Source organism: Gymnoscopelus braueri (assembly GCF_963280865.1).
Source record: "Gymnoscopelus braueri genome assembly, chromosome: 9".
Lineage (NCBI taxonomy): Eukaryota > Metazoa > Chordata > Actinopteri > Myctophiformes > Myctophidae > Gymnoscopelus > Gymnoscopelus braueri.
In genome coordinates, this window is record NC_137610.1 from 26,721,009 (window position 1) to 26,747,295 (window position 26,287).

A 26,287-nucleotide genomic window follows, 5' to 3' on the forward strand; every position below is an offset into this window, starting at 1 on the left:
TGATCCTCCCCCCTCCCTCCCTCCCAACAGTCAGTCTAGTTTGCTGACGTCACGTACAGGACTGCTGCTTTGTTTGTAACGTGGAAGTTACGGTGTATTATATCCTCTCCACGGATTACTTTTAATCAACTAATATTAATTAACAATAACTAACCCATAACGCATCGAGTACATATTAACATCACAGAAATGCTGCTGTCGCACATGTAAGGCTGCCAGACCAGGCTTGAAGCCGTCGTGTTGGTGTCATTTAACAACTTTGCTCCCGGGTGGATACTAGCCGCCGCCAGCTCGGGACTTGTTGCGGTGTTCTCGTTACAAAGTGTCCCGTATGGGTGTTGTGTTGGCCGGCTTGAGACGCGCGGCTGTCCCGGTCCTAGTGTCCTATAGCAGCCCAGTCCCATGACTACTGTAGAGGAGCTGGACTTCAGACTCATATTTGGGGAAGACTTGGCTCGACAGCCGCTAGATGAAGCGGTGCTGCCAGGCCCCAACGCTGCTGCAGGTGAGTGAGACAGATCTGTTTGTTTATGGATTATTAATCTGTTTTATTTATAGACTATTTGTTATATCCCTTCTGTCTGATGCGGTCGCTATCTGATTAATCACGTTTCTCTCCGACTAAAAGTTATTTTCCTCAGCTGTTTAAAGTGCCATAAACTGAAGTAAATACGTGCCATATCCATTTAACGCATTTTTAAACTACTAACTAAATAGCTATTAGTGTGTAATAGTTAAACTTGGTAGTTTAGTTTAAATGGGTGAGTGTTCAGGTGAATATGTGTTGCATAGATTGCAGAAATATGATCTGCATGGTCCAGAGGTTCATATAGTATGGTTGGTTGTACACAGTCTAGATGAGAAACAAACAACCCGAATTGAAAGTTGACACCCAGCCTGTCAAAGCAGAGAAGTGTGGCTTTTACAACAAGTCCTGCTTCCTTGTTTTGTAACAGAACATTGCAGCCACAGTGCCAGCAAGGCGACAGGCAGCTGGCACTATGGCACCACAGTTTACTACAGCAGGGGTTTCTCAACCTGTGGGTCGGGACCTCCAGGTGGGTCCCCACATGATTTGAGGGGGGGTCCCCAGATGACAGTGAAGTGACAATTTAAGGACTTACGACCTCAAAAAAGAAATAAAATAAGACCATTACTGCATCAAAAGTAATCAACAAACTATACGGTAAAACTGGTCAAACACTTGCCAAATTGTCAAATAATAAAGAGCCAAACATTTTGAAAATAGCTGATCGTGAGCTTGTAGATCTGCTATTTTCACAATATTCATCTGTGGAACCGAGTCAAACGAAATTGAATGCCTCAATACCTACATTCCAAGTGCTAATCAGGGTGGGGGGTCCCCAGTTCAAATATGATTATTTTGGGGGGTCACGGTCTGAAGAGGTTGAAAACCACTGCTTCACTGGCACTGACTGCTCCCCAACCAGGGCGAATACAGGTCGAATCTGGGCAACTAAACATTTGTGGGCACCTCAATGTTAAATTGGCTCTTTTTTTCCAAAATGTAAAAATGTAAAAATAATGAATAAATAAATGAAATAAGTATGCTTTGGAAAATGCAGGGCAGAAATAATGTAAAGTATATACGATTTGAAGTTTGAATTTGAATCATTATCTGACCAAGATTTACCCTTCAACTTCTTGTTTATGCCCATAATGACTGGCTAGTGGCTATCCACAGGTTTTGCAGTAATTGTACAAATATTAGGCCTTAAATGTAATTAAAATAGTTGTATGTATTTGCCCCTCCCCCTCCATTTATACAATGAATGTAAAATTAAAAAAAATAATAATAAAAAATATATATATGTATATGTATATATGTATATGTGTGTATGTATGTCCTCAGGTGGCCACTGTTCCGGTTACCCAGACAGCTGGCACGGTGGCACTAGTGGCAGTGCCCCCCAGGGCCACACTGTTGCATCAGATAACAAATTGACATTCATTACATTCATGGGTTTTTGCATACAAGTAAAGAGACTCATTTCATGTTCCCGTATCAAGGCACAATCAGCCGTCTCTCTCTGCCTTTTTGCATTTGGCATTCAGAGCAGGTGGGTGTCTGTGTGTGGGTGTGTGTTATGTGAACTGTGGTATTCATAGTGGGGCAGGGCTGCTGACAGCCGCCAGCATGTTGGCTACCCAGCACTGGTTCTCCACCCGGGTCCCGAAGCCCACAAGTTGGTCCCGTGAGGATATTGCCAGTTGGCCCCCAAATAATGGTGCAAAACACTAAGATTTACTGATATAACATTAATATGAAAACAATTATGTAAAAAACGAATGAATGCGAGTTCATTGTGATAGATCAATAGGATTTCAGCCTCTTACAACACGATCGCTAAAATAAACATGCTCTGAAAATGCACATCCTTCATGTCAAGGACCCCCAAATGTATATGGATTTGGCTGCGTGGAACCTCATCTGAATATATTTTGTGCCAGGGACCTCCATACAAGATTTGTATTGTTAAAATGTTTCAAAGATACTCCAAAATGTTCACTTGTTTTTTCCAATAAAGATTTTTAATTAGCTAAATAGCCAACAAGCTTGTATATCTGCTATTTTCAAATAGCTGATGTATATAGGTTTAAAGTGGCTGAACTGAGTTTTTTTTACTTATGGCTTTTGATTATGTAATTTATATTAACTTAACTTTGCTGGGGTGGGGACCCCCTCTGAACCGCTTCAAGGACCCCTGGGCGTCCCCGGAACCCACTTTGAGAAACCACAGTGCTGCAGCAGTGAGAATGAGCTTGCTGAGTAGTTGTAGATATTCTATTACGAAGGCAGTCGACCCCCAGTCCGCCTAGAGAATACTGATGGATTCTTGTGGCATATGTTGGCACATAAAACAAATGACTGAGGACAATAGATGGCCTTTATGTGCGTGTTTGTTTTCATTTTACTACTGTCTCAGCTGTCTGTTGGCTATATTAAATGACTAATACAACTTTAGATTAGAGGTTCTCAAAGTGGGGTCCGGGGAACCCCAGGGGTCCCTAATGGGGTTCCGGGGGTCCCCAGCAAAACAGTGGTGTTTACCTGCAGAAACACACTGCCCTCTCGCTGTATTTTGGTGTTTTCACTGTTTTGGTAGACGGGATGTCTTTGGGCTACCAAAACAAACAGTGAAAACACCAAAATACAGCGAGACGGCAGTGTTTCTGCAGGTAAACACCACCACACTACTCCAGTGGCTTATGACTGCTGGTATAGAGGGAAATGAGGGGTAAAAAATGTTTTGGGCGGCTTAAAACCGCCCCTATATGTGAGGTTTGGACATCGACATTCGCTGCACTGTGATTGGCCACCATTGTACCCCCCCCACCTATTGTACCCCCCCAACCCTGCGCTGTGATTGGCCACCATTGTACCCCCCTAACCCTGCACCGTGATTGGCCACCATTGTACACTATGGTGGCCAATTCAGGACTATTCAGGACTGTGATTGGCTAATGAACACATGACACATGTGCATAGCCCTATAAATAGGACTATGCACTTAAAAAAAACACATTTATGTTTTTTTGGGCGGTGAAACCGCCCCTATAAGTGAGGTTTGGAAAAATGTACAAATATCCCGCGCAGTGAAACCGGCCCTATAAGTGAGGTTTGGAAATTTGTACAATTATCCTGCACCGTGATTGGCCAATCACAATCTATTCAGGACTGTGATTGGCCAGTGTCACATGACACATGTGCATAGCCCTATATAAGAAACCATAACTTGAAAAAAACCAAAATTTGGTTTTTTTCAAGTTATGGTTTCGTCCATCATAAAGAGTGTTTCAATAAATGTATTTATCTTTTGTACATGATTGGTTGACTCCATTCAGTATTGTGATTAGCTAGCAAGACACCGCCCACTTCACACAGGGTGTGAATTTTTTAAACCATAAATGGTTTAAAAAAAACACATTTATGTTTTTTTTTAAGTTAGGGGTGTACAATGGTTGGTCCACAATATTACTTTTCTTTAAGTGAACTTCCATCACTGTGATGACCACTGTGACCACACCGCCCACTTCACACTGGGTGTGATTTTTTTATTGTTTTGTTATGTAAAAACAGGGGAGAGTTACACACTGTACTATGCCTTTAAGTACAGTACTTGAGTAAATGTACTTTGTTACTTTCCACCCCTGCTCATAATAGATGAGGGCTGCTGCAACGTGTGTACCCACAGTAAAGGTTTGCATTGCAAATGTTCGGCCCTCATGGGTTGTTTAATGGTTCACCTCGTCTAGTACTGCAACATATCAATAATTTTCTTATCGAATGCTCCATTAATTTAATAACTGTGAAGCGTCTTTTCTTTTTCTCTTATATTTCAATGAATCGACGCAGTAAAAAAGTCCTTTTGCACATCTACGTCAAGGGACAGGTTCTTAGGAGTAGTCAACATTATGAGAAAAGCAAAGGACCCCTGCACACTGTCTTCACTAACAGCAGAAGTTTAATAATGCGTTTTGGTCAATGCGTTTTGGTCATCCAAAGGTCTGAGCGATCAAAACTTATCATTAAACTTTCTGCGGGACTCCTTTGCTTTTCTCAAACAAATCAACACAAATAATTTTTATTTCTTCATAATCTGCTAAATTGAGTCTAAGTCTGATGAACCACTTAAGCCCTATTTTATACTTAATCTTGTGGTGTTACCAAAAAAAAACATTTAGATTATTGTTTTGTTATTTTAAATCAAAAAATGTTCTTCATAAGCAATGAAATCGATTAGTTTTATTAACCGTTACACCCCTGATCTCTTCTCAAAAAGGACAAGATGGTCGTGAAGTCCGAACATTTGACAACTTCTACTCCCTGATCAGTCAGCCTATTAGCCAGGACCTACAACAAGGTCAGCATGCCACTCCAGCTCCGCTCCCAAACCCCAATAACTACCCCCATCCACGTAGTAAACATGTCACAATTATCTCATAATCACAATGATCGCAATTATTTGAGATAATCAGTTATTTTGTGTGGTCGTCTGGTCGACTCGTAAGTATTGTCAGTCATCTCGTCATCTGTATCAATTCATCCGTTGAACAACAGCGGAAATAGACGATCTACAAGCTCACAATGCAATGCGAGCTTGTAGGTGTTGTGAGCTTGTAGGTCAGCGATTTCTGCTATTTTTGACAATGTTTGAAAGTGTAAGATTATTAAATGCATGGCCTGTTTTGGCTATGATGATTTGTTATGACTATTGGTACCGGTCATTGTCAGTCATTTCCTTACATATTTAAGTTATTTGTTCTATCAGTTTTGCGCAATTTCTGATTACAAAATCTATAAGGCAAACAGAAATGTAACTCTGATCCATACACTCCAACATTCAATGCCCAAAACACGATTAAAAACGTTAATCTCAATTATTTGTATGGCAACCAATTGCTGAAATGACATCGTGACTTCTCTCTGCATCCAGGATATGACGAAGTACAAGGGTCCCAGTTCGTCTCTGTGGGGAACCTCAGATCGTTTGATTGCCCCAGTATTCAGATCACCAACAGCCATCCAGACACGGTCAGCTGCCAGGATGGCAAGGCGTCCGGCAGGGCAGGAAGCCAGGGCACCGAGCAGCAGACTTGGAGCAGAGATAACCTCTATCTGTCCCTGGACCCCTACTACAGGGATGCTAATCTCAACCCAAGGTTAGCATCGTTCTTTCATCATTTATTTATTATTATTATTTATTCGTTTTTTAAGCGGGTTTTGCTAATTTCGCTTATTTTTGTATGTTTTGAAAAGGTGGTTTTAGGCGCTCGGGTGGCGCAGTGGTAGCCCCAAATGCCTGCCCACTGCCCACCACCGCAGAGGCTGGGTGTTCGAGCGTCTATACGAACACAATTGGCCAGTGTTTGGGGGAGGATAGCCGGGCGGGTAGGGCGATATTTGTCACTGCACGTACTCCTACGGGCTGGGGCGGCACCCGTCAGCAGGGAGTGTTGGGCGGGAGGAGTAGGACTGAGGCTTTACGTTCTCCCAGTGGGGGCTCCTCACTGGCAGGTGAGTCCGTAGGATACAACAGCAGTGACAACACACAAATGTGTTGGGGAGAAAAAGGGGTAAAAATAAAATAAAAGGTGGTTCTAGTTTATTACTTTTATTGTTAGTTTTAGTTGTTTTTATTGTAATGGGTTGGTCAGGGGCGAGATTCAAGATGCTCATTTTCTTTATAATTTTAGTTAATTGAAGTTAGTTTTGTGAATACATTATACAGTTTCAGTGAGTTTTTTGTAAAGCCTCGTTTTTATTTGTATTTCAGTTAACTAAAACGTTTGAGTTTCTTTGTGTTTTTTTTACTATAGTTTTGGTTATTTAATTAGTTTTCATTAATATCCCTGTCTCAATCCACAGCCCGGGCAGCAGCCTGTCCTCTCGTAGCTGGCTGTCGGACATCTCGTCCTGCGAGTCCTTCTCCCACGTCTACGACGACGTGGACGGGGAGCTGAACGAGGCGGCGGCCCGCTTCACGCTGGGCTCCCCGCGCGGGACGACCCCCTCTCCTCTGCCTTCGCCGGGCTGCGGCGGAGGGGCGTTTGGCGTCGAGATCTGGCAGCAGCAGTACCAGCACACTCTGGCCTTCACCCAGGTTATTAAAGTTCGTACTTTGTTTTCCACTTCGTTTATCAATTTCGGTTTAGTTTTAATTAGTTTTTAAATTAGATTTGCTATTTTTTTTTTTTTTTTTTGTATTTGGGAAATTACTTTGACAACAGGGCTTAAAACTGCCACAGCTAAATATTATGTATGAAGAACTAAGCACACTTTAGTTTCTCTATGATTTGAGTTAGTTTGAGTTAGTTTTGTAAACACACACTATATAGTTTCAGTTAGTTATAGTTTTTTTGTAAAGCCCTTGTTTTTTATTTATTTGTTATTTTCAGTTAACTTCATTTCCAGTTTTGGTTATTTTGTTAGATTAAGTTAACATTTACAATAACCCCGGCCTTTACCCAGGCCCTCTCGCCTCACCAGTCTCCCCGCCAGTCGCCCTGCCCGTCCCCGCGCCACTCGCCACGCAACAGTGTCACAGACGAGAACTGGCTCAACCCACGGCCCACATCCAGGTCAGTGGTGAAATTTCTCTACTTTGCATTCCTCTACTCTACATTTCTCTACTTAAAGCTGCATCACGTAAAACATTTTTGTGAATAAAATTAAATTTTGTCCAATCTGTATGGTAGAGTTTTGTATTTGGTCTCCCTGCTCTTCTATTGAGACATTTAGATCCTCCTGTGTCTGATTTGTCTCAACCTTCGACATGATCCCGTCTCTGGTTTGACACAAACTTTGATCTGAAAGTCAAAATTCAATTCAAGCCAAGCAGGCAGGGTCTATTAGCTCAGTGGTGAAGATTTCAGCACTTGCGCAGCATGCGACCCGGGTTCAAATCCGGGGTAGAACAGGAAAGTTACAGAGTACAGCTTTGATGTACCAAGAGTAAAGGTACTTTACCCATTTCACAGTTTTTTTTTTTTTTAAAGAGTTTTCAGAATTTGGTTAAATATAGGTTACGGCTTAATTTTTTTATAATAATAATAATAATAATAATCTTGTAATTAAAGTTTTCAAATAATTGTAGTGGAGTAAAAAATACAATCTTTTCCTCTGAGATGTAGTGGAGTAGAAGTATAAAGTAGTGAAACATTTTCATACGTAAGTAATGAAAAAGTCACCTCAAAATTCGACTGAAGCCCAGTACTTGCAGTAAATGTACTTGGTTACTTTCCACCACTGGTCCAGGTCCAACTCCAGACCCACGTCCCCTTGTGGTAAGAGACGGCATTCCAGCGCTGATGGCCGAGCACGCTCCCCCTCCCCTCACCACTCACCCAGTCCCACTCCAGGTGAGCACTGTCACTATTATGACACATTATTTGACATAATCACTATTATTTTTGCATAATCTTCAGAATAATTTCCATTCATCTGTATTATATCGTCGCTGTCGGGCAGAAGCCTCTTATCTCCAGATCTGCTACTTTTACTTCTTTTTATTTTATCCTGAAAAGTAACAGTTTTGGAGATATGAGGTTTCCACCCGACAGAAACTATATTAATCTGTTGAATATATACAGATGAAATTGTCGATCTACAACCTCACAACGTGTCGCATTGTGATTTTGTAGATCGACTATTTCCGTTATTTTTGAAAATGTTCAAAAAAGTGTTTGGTTGATTCTTGTTGTATATGGCCTGTTATGGCCATTTATTTTATTATGTTTTTTGACAGAAATGTACTTTATATGTACATTTCTGTCTATGTATTTATATGTTCCAATATTCAAGTCCAAAAGCACAATTAAATACAATCATTTGTTTGACAACTAAAATGTCATGATTGGGGACAGGCCTGTCTCCAGGTCACTCTCCCAGAGGCAGCGTGACCGAGGACTCCTGGATCGGAAGCCCCACCCTGGGCCCCGTTCTCTACGGCTGCTACCCTGAGCTGGACGTTCCCTCGAAAACCAGGAGGACCACCGGGACTCAGCTGGCAGCATTGTGTGGCCAGGGAGAGGAGCTGGGAGCATCGCTGCCTTTCCTGGACTCACCGGGAGGAGGAGAGGAGTGTGTCCAACAGGATGCCGGTCTGGCTGAGCTGTTTCTCCCGGTTCCCTCGTTCAGCTGGAACAAGCCCACACCTGGCACCACTCCCCTGTTCAGGTTGGTTCTTCTTTTGATTTTCTTTCATTATCATTAGCAGAAGTAGAGGTAGTAGTTATAGTAGTATTGGTATTAGCCTGTCTTCATTTTGATTATTTAATAGTACTACTAGACCGGTTTGCTCCGGGACTACGCAAGTCAGAAACGATGCAAGTTGGGAATGCATGCCCCACCCAGTTGCAATACCCATTGTACCCGTTGTCAGTGAGTCAGTGTACCCAGTGCTGTTCGGACTACCCTTACGACCGATCGACCAGATTTGGAGATACGGGGATCTCGGATGTTTTTGTCAGAAACTGCTGATGTCGTGATCAGTAGTTCTCAAACCTTTTTGTGTCAAGGACCCCCAAATTTATACGAATTTGACCACGGACCCCCATGTGAAAATGTTTTGTGCCAGGGACCCCCAGAAGAGAAGATTTGTGTTAAAAAAAAATTATCCAAATGACAAAAAAGTTTCCAATCATTTTAGATATTTTCCCAATATTTTCAGATATAGCAGATGTACAAGCTCGCAGCATGGCACAAAGTGAAGCGTTGTGAGCTTGTAGATCTGCTATTTTTGAGTTTTAAGTGGTTAAAATTATTAGGATGCTACATTAACTACCTTTGCTGGGGACCCCCTGGAACCCCCCCCCCCCCCCCCCAAGGACCCCTGGGGGTCCCCAGACCCCACTTTGAGAACCAATATGGTGTTTATAACATACATGGTTACAAATGGGAGACAGACGGACCCACAGACATACAGACAGATCTTGGGTACAGAGTTTACGCTCTGCGTTTAATCAGCAAAAAGCTGGTCTAAGCCTTATGTCTTGTTTTCCCTCTCCAGGAGCTCGTCGCTGCCCCCTCTGGACTGGCCCCTGCCCAGCCAGTATGGCCCCTGTGAGCTGAAGATTGAGGTGCAGCCAAGAGCCCACCACAGGGCCCACTATGAGACGGAGGGGAGCCGGGGGTCCGTTAAATCAGCTTCGGGAGGTCACCCTGTCGTCAAGGTCAGCAGTTCTCAAACATTTTTATGTCAAGGACCCCCCAAATTGATTTAGGGATGCACTGTTGTGAAACTGGCTGATGCCTATAACCGAAACCGATATCAGCATTGCTTTTATGGTCGATAACCGTCATTTACAGATGTTGATATTAATTGTATAAAAAGTAAACATTTTGTCCATTCTGACAAATTTGAAATCAGTGCCTTTTTATTTCAAAACTAGGGATGCACAATATTGACATTTTGGGCCATATCGGAACATAAGTTGTCAACTCGTTGACCCCATGAGAGAAGATTTGTTAAGAGCTCTTAGCGTGTTGTCCTGCTGTATGTGTACCACATCACTTAAAGTAATGTGGTTAATGTTAGTGTTGACACCATGTAATTGAGAAGGCCGCTGCCATAATGCAATGTAATGCTGCTGTGTTTGTTTACAGTTGAATGGCTACAGTGCTCAGCCAGTCAACCTGCAGGTGTTCATAGGAACAGCTGATGAGAGATATCTGAGACCTCACGCCTTCTACCAAGTGCACAGAGTCACGGGGAAAACCGTGTCGACTCTGTGCCTGGAGAAGTCTGTAGGCATCACAAAGGTTCTAGAGATACCTCTTCTGCCAGAAAACGGCATGACCACCAGGTAATAGTCATATCCATCCACAATTTACACTATGGAGTTTGTACTGTATATAGGTGATTTATTGGCTCTGTGATACAAATGGCTTGCATCTGTGAATTCTATTAATGTGATTAAAGCACAAGTACACGTTGGTAGAGGTTTGGGTTGTTGTGTAGTTACTGTGACATGATGTAACTAGTCCAATTGGTAAGATCTTGCTCCATTGCACCGACGATTAGAAATTGACATTCCACAGACATTCGTCTGTGGTGGCCCAACAACCCTCCGGGGATATGGGATAGGAGGATAGTATTCCAAAAATAGTCTCCTCCTTGACTTACATGGCACGTGAAGCAGCTCTCAAAGTACTCTTTTAGCACATAAACGAACACAAACAAAGCTGATTCTGACCATATATAACCTCACAAAACCCAGTACAGCCTTGTACTGACCTCAATTATGCTTATATGAAAGAAAATGTCAAGTAATTGTATGTATTTCTTGATCTTCAGCATTGACTGCGCAGGCATCCTGAAGCTGCGAAACTCGGACATCGAGCTGAGGAAAGGGGAGACGGACATTGGGCGGAAGAACACGCGGGCGCGTGTGGTGTTTCGGGTCTACATCCCTCAGCCCGACGGCAAAGCCTTGTGTCTGCAAGCAGCTTCTGTCCCCATAGAATGCTGTGAGTTCACCCCTATTTAACCACATGAACCCTAGCGACCTTATTCCGGGCATGGCAAACGTAATAGGCCAACATTTGGCGAAAATAGCCGATATACAAGCTCACACCGCTTCACGAAGCGACGCGTGAGCTTGCAGATCGGCTGTTTTCTGTGAAGAGAGTTGACGTTGAAGAAGAAAATGAGGGGGCCAAGTATAGACCACTGGTTAACGAGGTGATTAAAGGTGCTGTAAACTATATTTTCTGGCTAAAACTAATTTATTTTAGTTTTTTGTTAAAGCCATATATTGTGATAGTAACCCTTGCTACAGACTGTTCAGTAACGGGTCTCCCTGTCTATCCAGCTCTTTAATAAACAGGAAATACATTTGCAGGTGGGTTGCCAATTTCATCCAAGAATGCATCAGACCAGGCAATTTTTCCAATATTCTAATCACCAATTTGGGTGAGCCTGTGCGAAATGTGGCCTCAGCCTCCTGTTCTTAGCTGACGGGAGTGTCACCTGGTGTGGTCTTCTGCTGCTGTAGTCCATCTGGTTCGACCTGACCATGAGCGTATAGACACAGTATTGTGTACTGAAATAGGTTGCCAATTTGTTGCCTTTCAGCCCAGCGTTCAGCTCTGGAGCTTCCCCATGTGGATGGCTTCAGCCCAGCCTGCTGTGCTGTTGACGGGGGACCGGAGATGGTCATCACTGGCTCCAACCTGTCCCCTGAGTCCAGGGTCATCTTTGTGGAGAAGGGTCCTGGTAAGACTCACTGCATTTACACTGACTTTTAAAAGTAGTACTTTTAACTGGTGGAGTTCAACCGTTAAGGAATGTGTTACAAACTTAAACTCTCCACGAGTCAAAGACACCACCGGGTAGGTAAACGGTGAACTACTCCTTTAAGAATGAAAGTGTAAAAATTGACCCGTGAGGGAGCTGTAAGTAGCTGTGTTTTCTTATCCTCAGATGGAAGAACGCAGTGGGAAGTGGATGTGAAAGCTATTCCTGAAAAGAGCAATGGTGTAAGTTTACCAACATAACTAATGAATGAATGACATGTCTCTGTGCCTTTTAGGCTTTATAAACAAAGATTCCACAGGGCAGATATGATAAATAACTTAAATATATACAAAGAAATGATTGACATATTTAATATACCTTCTTGTAGCTTGTAGATCTGCTGTTCCCGCTATGTTTGGAAAAAGTTAGAAGATGTACTGTACGAACATTTTTCAACATGGAAACAATTATGATTATCTCAAATAATTGCGATTAAAGACTTATATAACAATTGTGACTGGCCTAATGGCAGCATCCATGTTTGCGTGTTTCAGTGCAGCATCGTGGTGGAGATCCCACCGTATCACAACAATAAGACCACCGCCGCAGTACAGGTCCACTTTTACCTGTCCAACGGCAAAAGAAAACGGAGCCTAGCTCAGAGCTTCACGTACCTGGCGGGCGCCACAGCGGCGGCGTTCTGCTTCGTCCCCGCCGGTGGCCATGGCGCCGTCGGAGCTCCGCTGATAAAGCAGGAGCGCTGTGACTTGGACTACATGCCGGCCCATAATCCACCTGGCGTCTATTCAACGACGGCGGCTCAGCTGCCCTCCCCCGACCGAGCCTTCTGTCCTGACAGGCCGTTCTACGATTACGCGGCTCCGCCCCAGCCGGCATATTCACCTGCACGTGAGACCCTTTCTTATTTTTTTGCACGAAGGAGGTCCTGTGTGCCACATGTGTTCACTGTTCTACTGCTGCTGCACCTTATCGTCGCTGTTAGGCAGAAACCTCATATCTATTATTTTTTTACTTTTTGTACGCAGCATGGCACAAAGTGAAGCGTTGTGAGCTTGTAGATCTGCTATTTTTGAGTTTTAAGTGGTTAAAATTATTAGGATGCTACATTAACTACCTTTGCTGGGGACCCCCTGGAACCCCCCCCCCCCAAGGGAGGCATGCTTAGTGGTCCCTGGCTCACACACTGTTGCATCGGATGGTAGGGGACGGCCGGTTCGTTCTGATGTGGTGACTTCGGTCCGTTGAATAGACCCTGGTGAGCACATGAAGGTTGGACAGGAGGGGGTACTGCTTTGTGGGAGGTGCAGGGGGCACATGGTGACATGGGTTGAGGTCTGCAAGACCGTGTATGTTGACTTGCTATCGGGAGGGAGGGTGGAGGAGGTATGATCATACCACAGCGTCACACAAAAGCATCAAAAGTAGCAAATATGCAAGCTCTAAACACGTCGCAAAGCCACACGTTGTAGATCTGTAGATCTGCTACTGCTTGTAGATCTGCAGCTTTTGAATTTGAATCCTGAAAAGTAACAGTTTTGGACATGTGAGGTTTCCACCCGACAGAGACGTTATGTACCTGCTGCTATTTGTAACCTCACTATATTGCTGCACTGTCTAAGCTCATATACATACCTGCTACTATTTATACTTACATTTGATAGAGCTTGTACGAAGAAAAAAAAAAGCGATAAGGAGCTTGCACACTGGTCTGTATGTTTCGACCTAAAAAATTCGACTTCACGTTGTGTCAATCACGTTTACCCACTGCCTCCAAAAGTAAAAAGAGATAAAAAAAAGATTTAAAAAATAAAAAGATTTCGGACCAGGTTCGATTTTCTGCATTTTTTGCTTCATCTTGTCTGTATATTGCAGTGTTTTGAGGCTGTAGCCTACAGCCTGTGGATTGAGGAAAGGCTCCTAGCACGCACTTTTCCAACAGGACGATACTCTTCCAAGTGTGTGTGTCCCTACTCTCAGCCGCTGTTTAGGATCACTGGGGTCTTCTTTTTAATATGGCTGCAGAGTATGATGATGCAGAGCATCAAACTGGGCCAATGAAATAAACATGATCAAAATTGTCCTGAAAAAACATCTGCCAGGAGACCACAGGTAAATGTAATTTTCCCATCGAAAGGATTCACTGCCGCGGTTCTTCCTTTTGTCTCCTTTGTACATAGTGTTTGTTGATGATTTATATTATTGTGTTGGAAACAAGTCCCTTTTTTGTGTGTGTGCGTTTACATTTCTGACAAAAAAATATTCAATCAATCAATCAGCAGGTGAAATTCTCCTTGCTCATAGCGATCTCAGAATGGACCCAATATTTCCTTTTTTATTTTTGTGTTGAACAAGTGAGAGGGACCACACAATCACCCTCACTGCTTGATGACGATTTTGTTACGTTCTGTGAAACTTTCAGCAATTAATAGAATATACGCATTGGGAGTCAGTGTGCAACGTGGCTGATTAAATAAACGCATACGAAAATACAGACTTCAGGGGGCAAGATCCTTTACACCCGCTTCTTTACACCTATAAACGTGTGACGTGACAATAGAGACGATTCTGCTTTCTCTTTCAGGCCCTTCTCCACTCCGGCACCCCTCTCACCTTCAGCGTGGCTTTGGTCCTGACTCGGCGGGACAGCCACGGATAAACGCTATGCAAACCGTAGACCTCGGACTGGCCTCGCAGACCATGCCCTCGTCCCAAACTGTGCCTTACAGCCACCAGTCCAGTTCCCCCGTAAGATCGGCTGTTGTCCCGGCCGCCCGGTCTGAACACCAGAGTGGTCCCCTCAGGCCTGACCAGCACCACCACCACCCTGCCCCGGTCCGTTCCATCACCAGCCATCCCACAGCACGCTTCCCCTCAACGGGCCGCTGCGAGTCCCTCTCCGCCTCGCAGTCGACCACCTTGCATCTGTCAGCTCCTCAAACCAAGGTTATTACAGTTTTGTCTTATTTATGTCTCATTATTATTTTAAAACATTTTTTTAGTTTTTGCTTTCAATTTCAGTTTCAGTTTTCAGTAGTATTTAAAGCGGGTTTGCTAGTTTAGTGGTCATGAAGTGTGGGTCATGACTTTAACCACTTGTTGAGTGGAGTCCCTCAGGGCTCTACACTAGGGACTTTTATGTTATCTAATATCTTCGCTGAAAAAAAACAAGCTCACAATGAGTCGCAGGGTTGTCGATCTGCTATTTTCTGCGAAAGTTTTCCCAGAATACGGATGCTGGGGTTTAAAGGGATAGTTCACCCAAACAATTACTTATTTTCTATCAATTACACATCCCATGAAGCATTGAATTCATGGAGATTTTTTTGTTTTTGTCGCATTCCTAAGCCAATAATTTGATGACCGGTGGAGACTCAATGGAGACTCTTTACCGGAGACTCCGCCGGTCATCAAATTATTGGCTTAGGAAAACGATAAAAGCTAAAAAAATCTCCTTGAATTCAAGGCTCCATCCATGGGGTGAGTAATCGATAGAAAAAGGTCATTTTGGGGGTGAACTATCCCTTTAAGTGGTTGAAGAATAAGATTACGGATACAAGGGGCTGAAATGAGTTTTCTCAGACGGGTGGCTGGCGTCTCCCGTTCAGTTCAGTCACCCGGGAGAGCCCCGGATCAGAGCCGCTGCTCCTTCACCTGGCAAGGAGCCAGCTTAGGTGGTTTGGGCATCTAGTACGGATGCCTCCTGAGTGATGCCTCCTGAATGTCCCAAGGGAGGTCCTGGGAGGAGGCCCCCAGGCAGACCAAGGACCAGATGGGGGATTATATCTCTACGCTGGCCTTGGAACGCCTCGGGATCCCCCAGGATGAAGTGGCTAATGTGCCTGGGAAAGGGAAATCTGAAGCTCTCTGCTGGAACTGTTGCCCTCATCACAGACTCCAGATAAATAGGCAAAGATGGATGGTTTAGTTTAGTTCTTATTAGGTTTAGTGTTAGTTTTTATTGCAATGGGGGTTGTCAGGGGGGTGACATTCAAGCTCAGAAAAATAGAGAAAATAGCTCAAGTTTGTCATTTTGTTAAGTTTTAGTTAACTCATTCACTGCCAGGCTTATTTCAAGCTAGTTGGCAATGCCAAAGGCATTTTGGGTCAAACGGAGAAAAATAATTCTCCGTTTACATTTTAACATTGAAGTGGATGGAGAATTAACTTTTTGAAAATAACCCAAAAAAAAAAGAGGAGACGTCAAAAGACGTCATTGGCACTAATGGCACACTGAAAACGGCCGTCAAAAGACGTCATTGGCACTATATGAGTTAACTATAAGAACCCTGCCTCAAACGTCCTCCTCCTCCCGACCCTAGCCACAGCCTTTTTGTTTCATAATTATCCCGACCCAGGCCTCCTCCTCCTCCCAGAAGACTCAGGCCTCCTCTCCTGGAGCTCCAAGGAGAGCCCTCCTCCTCAGCTGTGAGGACGCCCAGAAGCAGCATGTGTCGGCCCCCCACTCCCTGTTCTCCAGCTCTGGAGATGCAGTCAGCATCAAGCAGGAACCGGATGAGCTGCCACACCAGGCCTGTATGGGCCTACAGGAGATTACGCTGGATGACGGTATGTTTGTATGTAGGGGTGTCACGACCATGAGATTTTACTTGTCAAAAATTTGTCATACAAATGGTGATTAACGAATTTATTGAGTTTTTGGCATTGAACATTGGAACATTATGAATACAAATTACATTTCTGTTTGCCCTTTAAAAATCACGATTGTTATTTTCCTGTAGTATGACAAAGTAGGGCATTAATTTACGAGAAAAACGCGAGCTTCTGCCCGACAGCGACGATATCGCCTGAAGATGATGATGGTGCTTGTCACCACGCAGGTAGAGAAACCAAAAAGATGCCATTGCACAGCACAGCACACGCACACACACACACAGCAGGGGCGCTGTTGTTGTTCCCAGTCACGGTTTGGCTGTGATTCCAAGCGGACCGTGAAGCCCTCAGGCTGCTCTCCCCACGCCTAGCAGATTTTTTAATTAATCACCTCTCGTCACACGAGCTGTGTGTTTGCCCAGAACACACAGTTGTGAAGCAGTCTGCTTGTCACCATATGCCCACACTGAGCCTTTTGTTTGCTCTCCTACTGAGCGACATGGCTGCTGGCCTGACCGGCTCCCTATTGCCCAGTGATCTGGGTTAATTATAGTTTTGAGGGCAGTGGTGCAAAGTAACTTAAGTACGTTTACTCAGGTACTGTGCCAATTTTGAGGTACTTTTACTTGAGTATTTCCTTCATCCATCTTTCTTGTCACATCACTGGTTTACAGGTGTTAAGAAGTGGGTTAAATTAGTTTTCGTGCAAGCGCCATCATTTTTGTTATTTTTAGGTATAGAAAAGGAAAAAGAAGGGGGTGGGGTGGGGGCAGGGAGAGCAATGAGATAAAGAAAGAAAAAAAATAAACATGTCAAGGATAGGCAAACAATATATATCTACATATATACACATGGCGTAATCCAGCTGGTACAGTATGTACATGAACCTCATGTACATACAGACATACGGTGCATCTCAGAGGCAAATATTGTACTGTTTACTCCACTACAATTATTTGAAAAGCGTTAGTTACATCATAATTCATCATAATCATATCCTTTATTTAACCCGGTAAAAGTTCTAATCGAGAATAAAATCCCTTTTTCAAGAGTGACCTGGCCAAGAGAGCAGCATGAAAGTTAGATTTTGATTATTATTACAAAACATACGGTACATTAACCACTTATGCTCTATTTTATGCTTCAGCTATTTAAAAAGAAAAAAGATTACTCAAGTCAAATATTGAATACAGGCATTTTACTTGCAACAGATTTAAAATTAGTGGTATTGCTACTTTTACTTAAATAAAAAATGTCTGAGTAGTTCTTCCAGCACTGGTTGCTTGGCTGAGGAGATGACACTTGAACTGTGTGTGTGTGTGTGTGTGTGTGTGTGTGTGTGTGTGTGTGTGTGTGTGTGTGTGTGTGTGTGTGTGTGTGTGTGTGTGTGTGTGTGTGTGTGTGTGTGTGTGTGTGTGTGTGTGTGTGTGTGTGTGTGTGTGTGTGTGTGTGTGTGTGTGGCCGCTCGCTGATGGAGGCGTGCTAAAGATACCTCCCATTTTAATCTGCTTCACTTACCGTATGCCAGCGGTCAGGCAAAAACCTCTTATCTCCATGTTTCAAAGTTTTTTTGTGAATTAATGCTCTATATGTCGTCATACAGTGTTGTACCAAAAAATTGGCGATCTACAAGCTCACATTCCGACACGTTAGCTATTATTTAAGTGAAAGTTAAAATGGTTAAGTGTGTCTGTGGGATTTATACATATTTAACCAATGTATTAACACTAAATAATAACTGCATTGGATCAATTAAAAGATAATTATGTTCCTGAAAAGTAACAGTTTTGGACATACAAGGTTTCCGGCCTACAGCGACAATATGCCAGCTGTCATAGGGCAACCATGACAGGCACTCCAAAAAGACGCCATGGCCCCTCCCTCCCTATGAGGCGATTGAAATAAGAGCCTGTAGGAGGCTTCTCTTTGAACTTGACATTCACCCGCTTTATTTAGTCCTGCCTCTTTGCATGTTTGCAATTGTGGGAGTTTTCTAAATTTTATTTAAGGACCAGTTAAGGACCTATTTTCAACCTTTTTTTTTTACAATAAAAGCACAGGATCTCTGTACGTCTGTAGTTCACGTATCTTGAGAACCGTCCGACCCGACCGACTTCAAACTCAGCATGCGCGTCGCCACCGACCCGAGGGGGTTCAGTGCACGGCGTTGAGTCGGCAGGATAGAGTTGCCCTAGAACCCCAAAATGTCTCTTCAAAAATCTTCTGTGCGACGCTTTGTGAGCTTGTAGATCTGTATAAAATAGGCCTTAATTGGTTCATGTATGTTTTGTAATAATATTCCAAATCTATGCATTGCGTATATAGTGTTTCCCCTAGCCAGAAGTTGATGGTGTGGGGGAGGAATGCGCGTGCATATGTGCATATGCATTTTGGGTTCTCAAAATGCATATTTATGGTCAAACACAAAGTCTTATATCTTATATAGTACATGTGCACAGTCATAATCTGTATAGTTTACATATGAATTGTCTCCAGATTTAGGAAAATATACTTTTATTAGACAAAAGTAGAGACAAAAGTATACAAATTCACACATCAACAACTAGTGATGGCACAGATGGCATCTTTGAGCATTGATATATATTTTTTCCTGTTTTTTACAGAAAAGATCATACTGTAGCGGTCGGATTTAAGGGGTGGCGGCCTGCCACTGCTGAATGCATATAGGGGAAACACTGTTGCTTTATCGCTGCATAATCACTTTCTGTGTGGATGTACTCATGACATAAATAGCCGTTTAAAGTTAAACGAATGTGAATTGATCGAACAAAATAAACATTTTTTTTTATTTGAATCCTGATTCCTGAAAAGTAATGGGCATATGAGGTTTCCACCCGACAGACGAAAATAGTCCTCAAACAGGTCAATTCAGACCACTGCAACTGGTTGCAAGTTGCAACTTGCAACTTGTTTGTGTTGCTAATCATTGGTGTGGGCTGGGTTTTAAAGAAACAACTAGATATGGCAGATGGAGGGGTGTAGCTCATGTTAAGGTTGATTGAGAAACCATGTGAGATCACCGCACAACAAAACCTCTTCCTCTTGAATATCACTTCTGTATTTGTAATTGAAAAAGTCAAATTGTTTAGCAGAAATGTGCCCGGCACCTGTTTCCTACAGATTTAGAAAACTTTAAAAATAAACACACTGCCTAAGTGCATGTTAATGTGCACTGGCTTTCATCTGCTCTCACACATAAGCTCGGGTTTCAGAAAAGCACTGCACCTTTTTGTGAGAGCGCTATGAATAGAGGTTCTATCTAGAACCATTCCATGTAGGCTCCTTGTTTTTAGCAGCGCTGGGAGAGCACAAATAAACTCGCTAATTTGACTGGAGCCATTCTTTTTGTCGCTGCGTCGGGTAGAAACCTCATATCTCCATATTTATATTAGTTTTTTCCCCCTGTAAATTAACGCCCTACTTCGTTATAGTCTGAACAGCAATACATTAGAATAATTAATAAGCATTACAGTTGTTATTATTCTGCTCCAAAATATAAAATTACAAATGAAGAACACAGCATACTACTGTGATGAAATGATGCTAGGTGGGATATACATAATTATGACTCATTATTTTGACACAGTATCTTGTGTTTGAAAAAGGCACTCTGCTACCCCTCTGTGGCTGAACCAAACAATGCCTGCAGATCCTGGAAAGAAAGAAAAAAAATGTCCAGGTCTCATGCCTTAAACAGAGTTATATGTAGTGTTTAAGTTTTAAATAAAAGTGTTAAATGTTTAAGTGAATGAGCGTTGAATGCACTGAAGTTTGAAATCCACCAGACTTGTATTATCTAATTTAACTTTCATGTTTCACAGATCAGGTAGATCTATTTTATTGGCTATATTTTACTTTCAAATTAGTTTTTCAGAAATGGCTGATCTAGATCAGTGATTTGACAATTTGAATTGTTTTTGGCAATTCTTGATTTGAAAGTTTACCTGCTTTGGCCTATAATGACATGACCAAAACACCATGACCAGCTCTTTAATGAACAGAAAATAAATTTTCAGGTGGGTTGCCAATTTCATCCAATCAGAAGAGAGTACCCACTTGTCAGGTTCAATTGTATAGCATTCCAATTTTGTCAGCTCATTTCTTTATTCAATGTTTTTAATCAGAACTTCAAATTGCACGTGTTTATCTTATCTAACATTCTTTTACACAAAAATGCTAATAAACAGCTGAGATTTGGTGAAATAAAAAAACGGGCTTCGCAGTTCCGTGCACATGGTAATGGTCAATGGCTGTGTGCAAATTCAGATGAATAGCTCCAGCCATTGAGGAGAACCGGGCAGAACAATTTTGGTCTCACCACATTTTGGTCTCACCGGAGATTTGTGGAATTATAGGAGGATATAGAGCTATTTAACACTAATTAAAAGATCACTTACACAATTGTTTACTGTTTCCTTCTCACAGTGAACGAGATCATCGACAGAGACATTTTCCAGCTGAGCAGCGGTGATGACATGGTCCTGGAAGCCCAGGACCCGTACGGCTGGGACCAGAACTCTGCTGACACAGCCCTGCAGTTCTGCGGAAGCCTCCAGTAGTCCTGTTTGCTCTCCTTACTCAAGCTTAGACTCGTCGCTGTCGGGCTGACAAAACCTTGTATCTCCATATTTCAAGCTAGTTTGTTTTTGTAAATTTAACACCCTACTTCGTTGTACAAGAGTGCAGCGCAAAAAGTAGCTATAATAGCCGATGTACAAGCTCACAACGCATCGCAAACATTTTGAAAGTGTTTGTGTGAGTTTTTATAAATATTGAACCAATGAAAAGTATTAACAACAGCTTGTGAGTAAATATTTAACTTTTGTTTTTCGATTTCCTCAAAAGTAGCTGTTTTGTACATACAAGGTTTCCGCCCCGACAGCGACGATATACTCCATCGCTCGAAGGTGTCACTTGCCGAGTGACACTTGAAGGTCAGCCGCTGTCGGCAAGCGACTGCGTTGTGTGATGGCGTATAAAGTGATCTTCACGTGTCGATGCCGGTGCTACTTCTATGCATTTAACTAAGATCAGTGGTTCTCAACCTCTTCTGGATCAGGGCCCACAGTATTGAAAGCGTTCGTGGCCCAACCATCTGACCACTTAAATGGGTCCTTAAAAACAGCTTACAAAAAAGTGCCATTGGGGTGCAGGGGGACCTATCTCCCCACTAGACTATAACAGCTGCAGCTGATTGCAACACAAAGATGCAACTAATTATCAACCAGTACTCAATTACACTAATCAAAAACAAACAGGAGACAGTGCAACACATGTGCCACTTAAAGACATGCACACACACACGCAGGCCGGCACAGAACACGCGTTTGTGCGCGCACACACACGGGCCCAACAGTCAGCACACTCGTCAATTAGAGTAGTACCGCCTGAATACCAGTACACACATCAAATAATAGTAGTACCGCCTGAATACCAGCCCCCACACATCAAATTGAGTAGTACCGCCTGAATACCAGCACACACTCATCAAACAGAGTAGGCACCGCTTACTCACACTAGGTGTGATTAATCTTATCCACAAGTTTCCGAGGGCATTGTGGGCATCACTTCCTGTCGATTTGATCAGGTTTCAGTGATCAAATCGACAGGAAGTGATGCCCACAATGCCCTCGGAAACGTGTGGATATTATTATTAAAATCTTAAGTGTTTTGCCAATTATTTGGGGGCCCACTTGACAGTGGAAAGAAGCAAGGGAAGTTTTTCAGCCCCCAGTAGAAAAACCTTAATAAATGACACCAAACGGGCAATAGGCGTGCTATATCATCTCTGTCGGGTGTAAACCCAGGGGTGCAATGCTCACTGGACGGCCTTGCACGCCGTGCCGGAACCTATTTGACCAGGAGCACGCGCAGGCACACGCATAGATTTAAAAGTACTTTAAATTCGCACCTCAACAAAGTTTTCAAAGGTTCCCGACTCACACCTAGCGAATTAACATAGGGATAAGCCTAGATGCATATGAATTGTCCATTGTGTGACTTGCAGTGTAGGTGTTAAGCGACGTGCACGTCACGTCATTGAAATAGAGTGCAAGAACATACCAAATGAGCATTGCATGCCTGTGTATACCTCATATAGTCCAAAACTGTTACTTTTCAGGATTCAAATTCAAAAATAGCAAAAGTCTCAGATTGACAAGTTCAAAATGCGTCACTTCGCGCCGCGTTTCGAGCTTGCAGATCTGATACTTTTCTGTGACGCTGTAGTATGATCAAGTAGGGCGTTAATTTACAAAAAAACACAAAAAGTTAGAATATGGAGATGAGAGGTTTCTGCCCTACAGCAACGATATACAGAAGCAGAGGGTGGAATACCCTCGCGGCCCACACTAACAGGTTGAGAACCACTGAACTAAGGCTTTTTGTACTGTACGTATCGAGGCTAATTGACAGTGCCTCTTCTAAGCACAGCACGTCTGCTGTTTAGTTTGATGAAGTTATTACCAGTGGTGGAACGAGTACTCTCATTATTTTACTGAGTAGAAGTAGCAATACCAAAATATACGTACAACATTCTCTCTTACAAGCAAAGGGTTTGTATTCAAAGTATTGGCAGGAAAACATACTTGATAGTTCCAAAATAAAAGTACTCAATGTTTTCAAAATGTGTCGGATTGCAAACTTTTTTGAAAATAGCCAAAGTATAAAATAGGGCTTAATTGGTTAATGTAAGTTTTGTAATAATCTAAATCTACAAAGTAACTTAAGTTTTCAAATAATTGTAGTGGAATGAAAAACTACAACATGTGCCTCTGAGGTGTAGTAGTGGGAGTAGAAGTATCAGAATTGTACTTTAAGTACAAGTATGTGAGTACATTTTCCACCACTGGTTATCAGGCCAAATTATTTGCTTCATGCATCTCAGGAGTTTTAGTTCGATTGAAAAATTTATAAAAAGCCTTTTTGTAGCAAAGATGGTTATAATACCTCATTTACATAACCAAAGATTTTACCTGACAATTCTCTTAACAACATTTTTACGATAAAAAAATTATAGCACAAATCTGTAAATTAAATTTGCCTAATTTAAGCAATAGGATAAATGTTACATAATTTATACAAACCAATTTGCAATGTAGGTACAGAGGTTGTAGTTTGCCCCAAGATAGGACAATGTGTTATTTATTGACTAATTCATTTAATTATGAATCTATTTTTGATACTCTGGATATTGCAGATTTAAAAACTAAAGTGCTTTGGAATAACTGCTTTTTGTAGTTTTTTTGTTTTTTTGTGTATATTTTATGTACATTTTTCTATTTTGCTTTCAAAAGAACATTTCCCATCAAGTGTAACTTGTTTGTTTTTGAGTGAAGCTAAAGCTACTTATTAAACCATTAAAATGTGTATCTTGAGGTTCAAATCGAAAATAAAAGAAATATAGATAATCTGCTCTTTGGGTTTGTGAGAAAGAATGATGTTCCTTGCCATTAGGGCCCATGTTTGCGATATTAAACAGAAGACATGGAGAACACCACTTTGATCATTTGTTTGTATTGGCAAGGTTATTTGAAATCATCAAGGAAAGTATTGTTTGTACTCAGTTCCTTTGAAAACTTTAGAAAGCTGCTACAACCAGTTTCCCAACAAGATGAGTGGAGTTCTAGAGAAACCAGTACCCCACCTGTCTGTTAACAGATGCTCTCGCCACTCCTAAAGCCCAACTAGTATTCCCCTTTATCTGTAACTCATAGTAAAACTTCCCTGATGTGAACCCATCCTTTGACAACACTGCATGATATTTAAATCTCTTTTTAGTATCAGGGACAGGGACATTCTGAAGTGTTGCTACAAGCATAACTGCTTTCCCATCCGGGGACACGTGAGGTTACAGTGTGCAGTGTCTGGGTCAAGGGTCACATCCACTGTGCATTCCTTCATCCTCTTCAGTTTAATTTCCATCACCAGAAAATATGCACATCTTCTCACAGAGGTCGTTTCAGGCAGATTGATTGTGTTCTTCTGGTCCTTGTTTAGGAAGGTGGACATGTTCAGTTCTTTAATGAAACCCTCCACTTTTTGCTCTTCAGTACCCCACCTGTCTGTGTGCACCGGGGCCTATTTCACGAAACCAGAATTAGGGGTTAAGCCTGGATTTAACACCTATCCTGGCTTAATTTAGCCAGGATTAGCGATGAATCGGTTTCATGAAAGCTGAATTATCTTGCCAGATTAGTTTAGCCAGAGCACCCTGGATAAGTTTATCCATGACTCGATTTCACGAAAGAAAATGTACCCAATCCTACCTTAATTACCATGGAAATTTAGCTGTGAAGTTAGCCTGGTAGGGACCAGGCTAACAGCCAAGCTTACTTAATCCAGTGCCTTGTTCTTCAAGTTTTTCCACAGTTAATTCAACACATGTGTTTGTTTATGGACTCATTTTAATGACCCTGCATTCAAATAAAACGAAATAAATACAATAAGATATAATCAATTTAATTATATTACTGAAATAGTGTGACCATGAATCATAATTGTTTCACAATGACTCATGTGATATGTCATTGTCACTCTGTTAACACTATAGTTCATATTGTTGTTAGATGTTTGATAATATTACATTTTTTTTTTATATTATAAAAAATGTCTGACAGACATCCCTAACCCTACAATGTAAGTCAATGAGGAGCATATTTTAAATTATCAATTTCTAGTAGTCAATGGAGAAATTATTTTTGATTTCTTGTCCACCTTTGGAGTTACATCATGATGGCAAGGTAACTACACAACCCAAACCTCCTATACCAGGGGGGGGGGGGGGGGCTTTTCAGCCTGGCTTGGCGTTCATGGAACGGAATAAACCAGGCTGTATGGACCAGACTTTGTCAAACCTGGATTTGACTTAAATCCAGGCTTATTTAATTCTCCTTTCGTGTAATAGGCCCCAGGATCCTCTGGTATGCAGTGACAAGTCTTGAGCACCTCTACTGAAACATCCTGAAGCACACTATCCAAACCCCCACAACACTATTAAACATCCTATCCTTCAACTATAAATGTGCATGTCATTACAGTTCTCATACAAAACATACTGTATAGGCCACGGCCAAATGGATATGCACAAACCCCCATTTGATACCATCTGCTTGGGAATCTACACTTGTACTCGTAAGGGTTCCATACATTTGGTGTCTCCCCGTGACCCAAACATACACAAATACATTATGATACTTTCGGCCTATTTAACAGAGAAAATAGCCAGCGATGAGACATGTTTTGAGAATGTTTAGATCAGCTATTTTAACTATTTCTTAAGTTGTTTTTTTAATATGTGGAATTCTTTGTATTTTTTTGAACATTCCGTAAAGTCTTTTGAAAAATGACAGATTTTAATCTCTCAAAACAGATTCTGTTAACAGGAGACTGAAGGGTAAGATTGCACTGATTTAGAACCATGGTCTTCCCGGACCCAACATTGAGACCCACTGCCTCTAGAGTCACTTAAAGAATTTCTGGTCAGGGTCTGCTTGGACAAAAAGGAACTCTTCTCGAGGCGTGTTGCTTGAGCCAGAGGGCCAGCAGCTGTTCCTACACGTATACACCAGCACGGTTCCAAACTCCAGCACCGCTGCCGGGTCACAGTTTGTGGTAGAGTCTTTAGCCCGCAACAGGCTCACCAGAGCAGGCATCAGCTGGAACTCAAAGGTCCTGGGGCTTCCACAGGAGCTACAGGGAGGAACCATCTGGGTGATGTTAGAAGGAGGCTCCGAGATGAAGAGAGGTTTGCCGTTCCAACAGTAGCGCAGGATCTGTTCCGGACAGATGGAGATCTTCTTCATGAACCTGGAGAAGAACGCCATCATGAAACCTTAGTTTGATTAACAATTCAATTTTTTTTTTGTCAGTGA

At 42.3% G+C, this 26,287-nt stretch overlaps 2 protein-coding genes across 9 annotated transcripts in view; one reads left to right on the top strand and one right to left on the bottom strand.

Annotated features, from left to right (window-relative positions):
* Positions 1–26,287, bottom strand: part of pdcd2l (programmed cell death 2-like) — a 104,958-nt gene that overhangs the window by 75,779 nt on the left and 2,892 nt on the right. For 2 of the 6 annotated variants that reach the window (XM_080437961.1, XM_080437958.1), the window contains exon 5: positions 21,978–26,222. In XM_080437961.1, the coding sequence (XP_080294087.1) occupies positions 25,877–26,222 (346 nt within the window). In that variant the 3' untranslated portion in view covers positions 21,978–25,876. Of the gene's footprint in view, positions 1–21,367; positions 21,947–21,976; positions 26,223–26,287 lie in introns of those variants that run through there. The other 4 variants (XR_013933773.1, XR_013933772.1, XM_080437960.1 and 1 more) reach the window with 4 other exon arrangements.
* On the top strand, positions 55–21,214 carry LOC308092125 (nuclear factor of activated T-cells, cytoplasmic 3-like). Of its 3 annotated transcripts, none has more exons than XM_080437955.1 (16): positions 55–505; positions 4,806–4,940; positions 5,460–5,685; positions 6,392–6,626; positions 6,995–7,104; positions 7,781–7,884; positions 8,389–8,701; positions 9,534–9,696; positions 10,130–10,329; positions 10,821–10,993; positions 11,601–11,741; positions 11,949–12,004; positions 12,317–12,671; positions 14,365–14,726; positions 16,139–16,349; positions 20,841–21,214. In XM_080437955.1, exons 1-16 carry the CDS (start codon positions 403–405, stop codon positions 20,972–20,974), a joined length of 3,021 nt encoding a protein of 1,006 aa, XP_080294081.1. In that variant the 5' UTR covers positions 55–402; the 3' UTR covers positions 20,975–21,214. The 3 variants fall into 3 exon arrangements, with proteins under 3 accessions (XP_080294081.1, XP_080294082.1, XP_080294083.1); XM_080437956.1 differs by having other exon boundaries at positions 4,806–4,886; positions 6,392–6,635; XM_080437957.1 differs by lacking the exon at positions 4,806–4,940 and having other exon boundaries at positions 6,392–6,635.

Coding starts and splice junctions, on each gene's coding strand:
- LOC308092125 (XM_080437955.1), top strand. CDS start 403: ATGACTACTGTAGAGGAGCTGGACTTCAGACTCATATTTGGGGAAGAC. Junction 10,994..11,600: donor TTCTGTCCCCATAGAATGCT/GTGAGTTCACCC, acceptor GTTGCCTTTCAG/CCCAGCGTTCAGCTCTGGAG. Junction 16,350..20,840: donor GGAGATTACGCTGGATGACG/GTATGTTTGTAT, acceptor TCCTTCTCACAG/TGAACGAGATCATCGACAGA.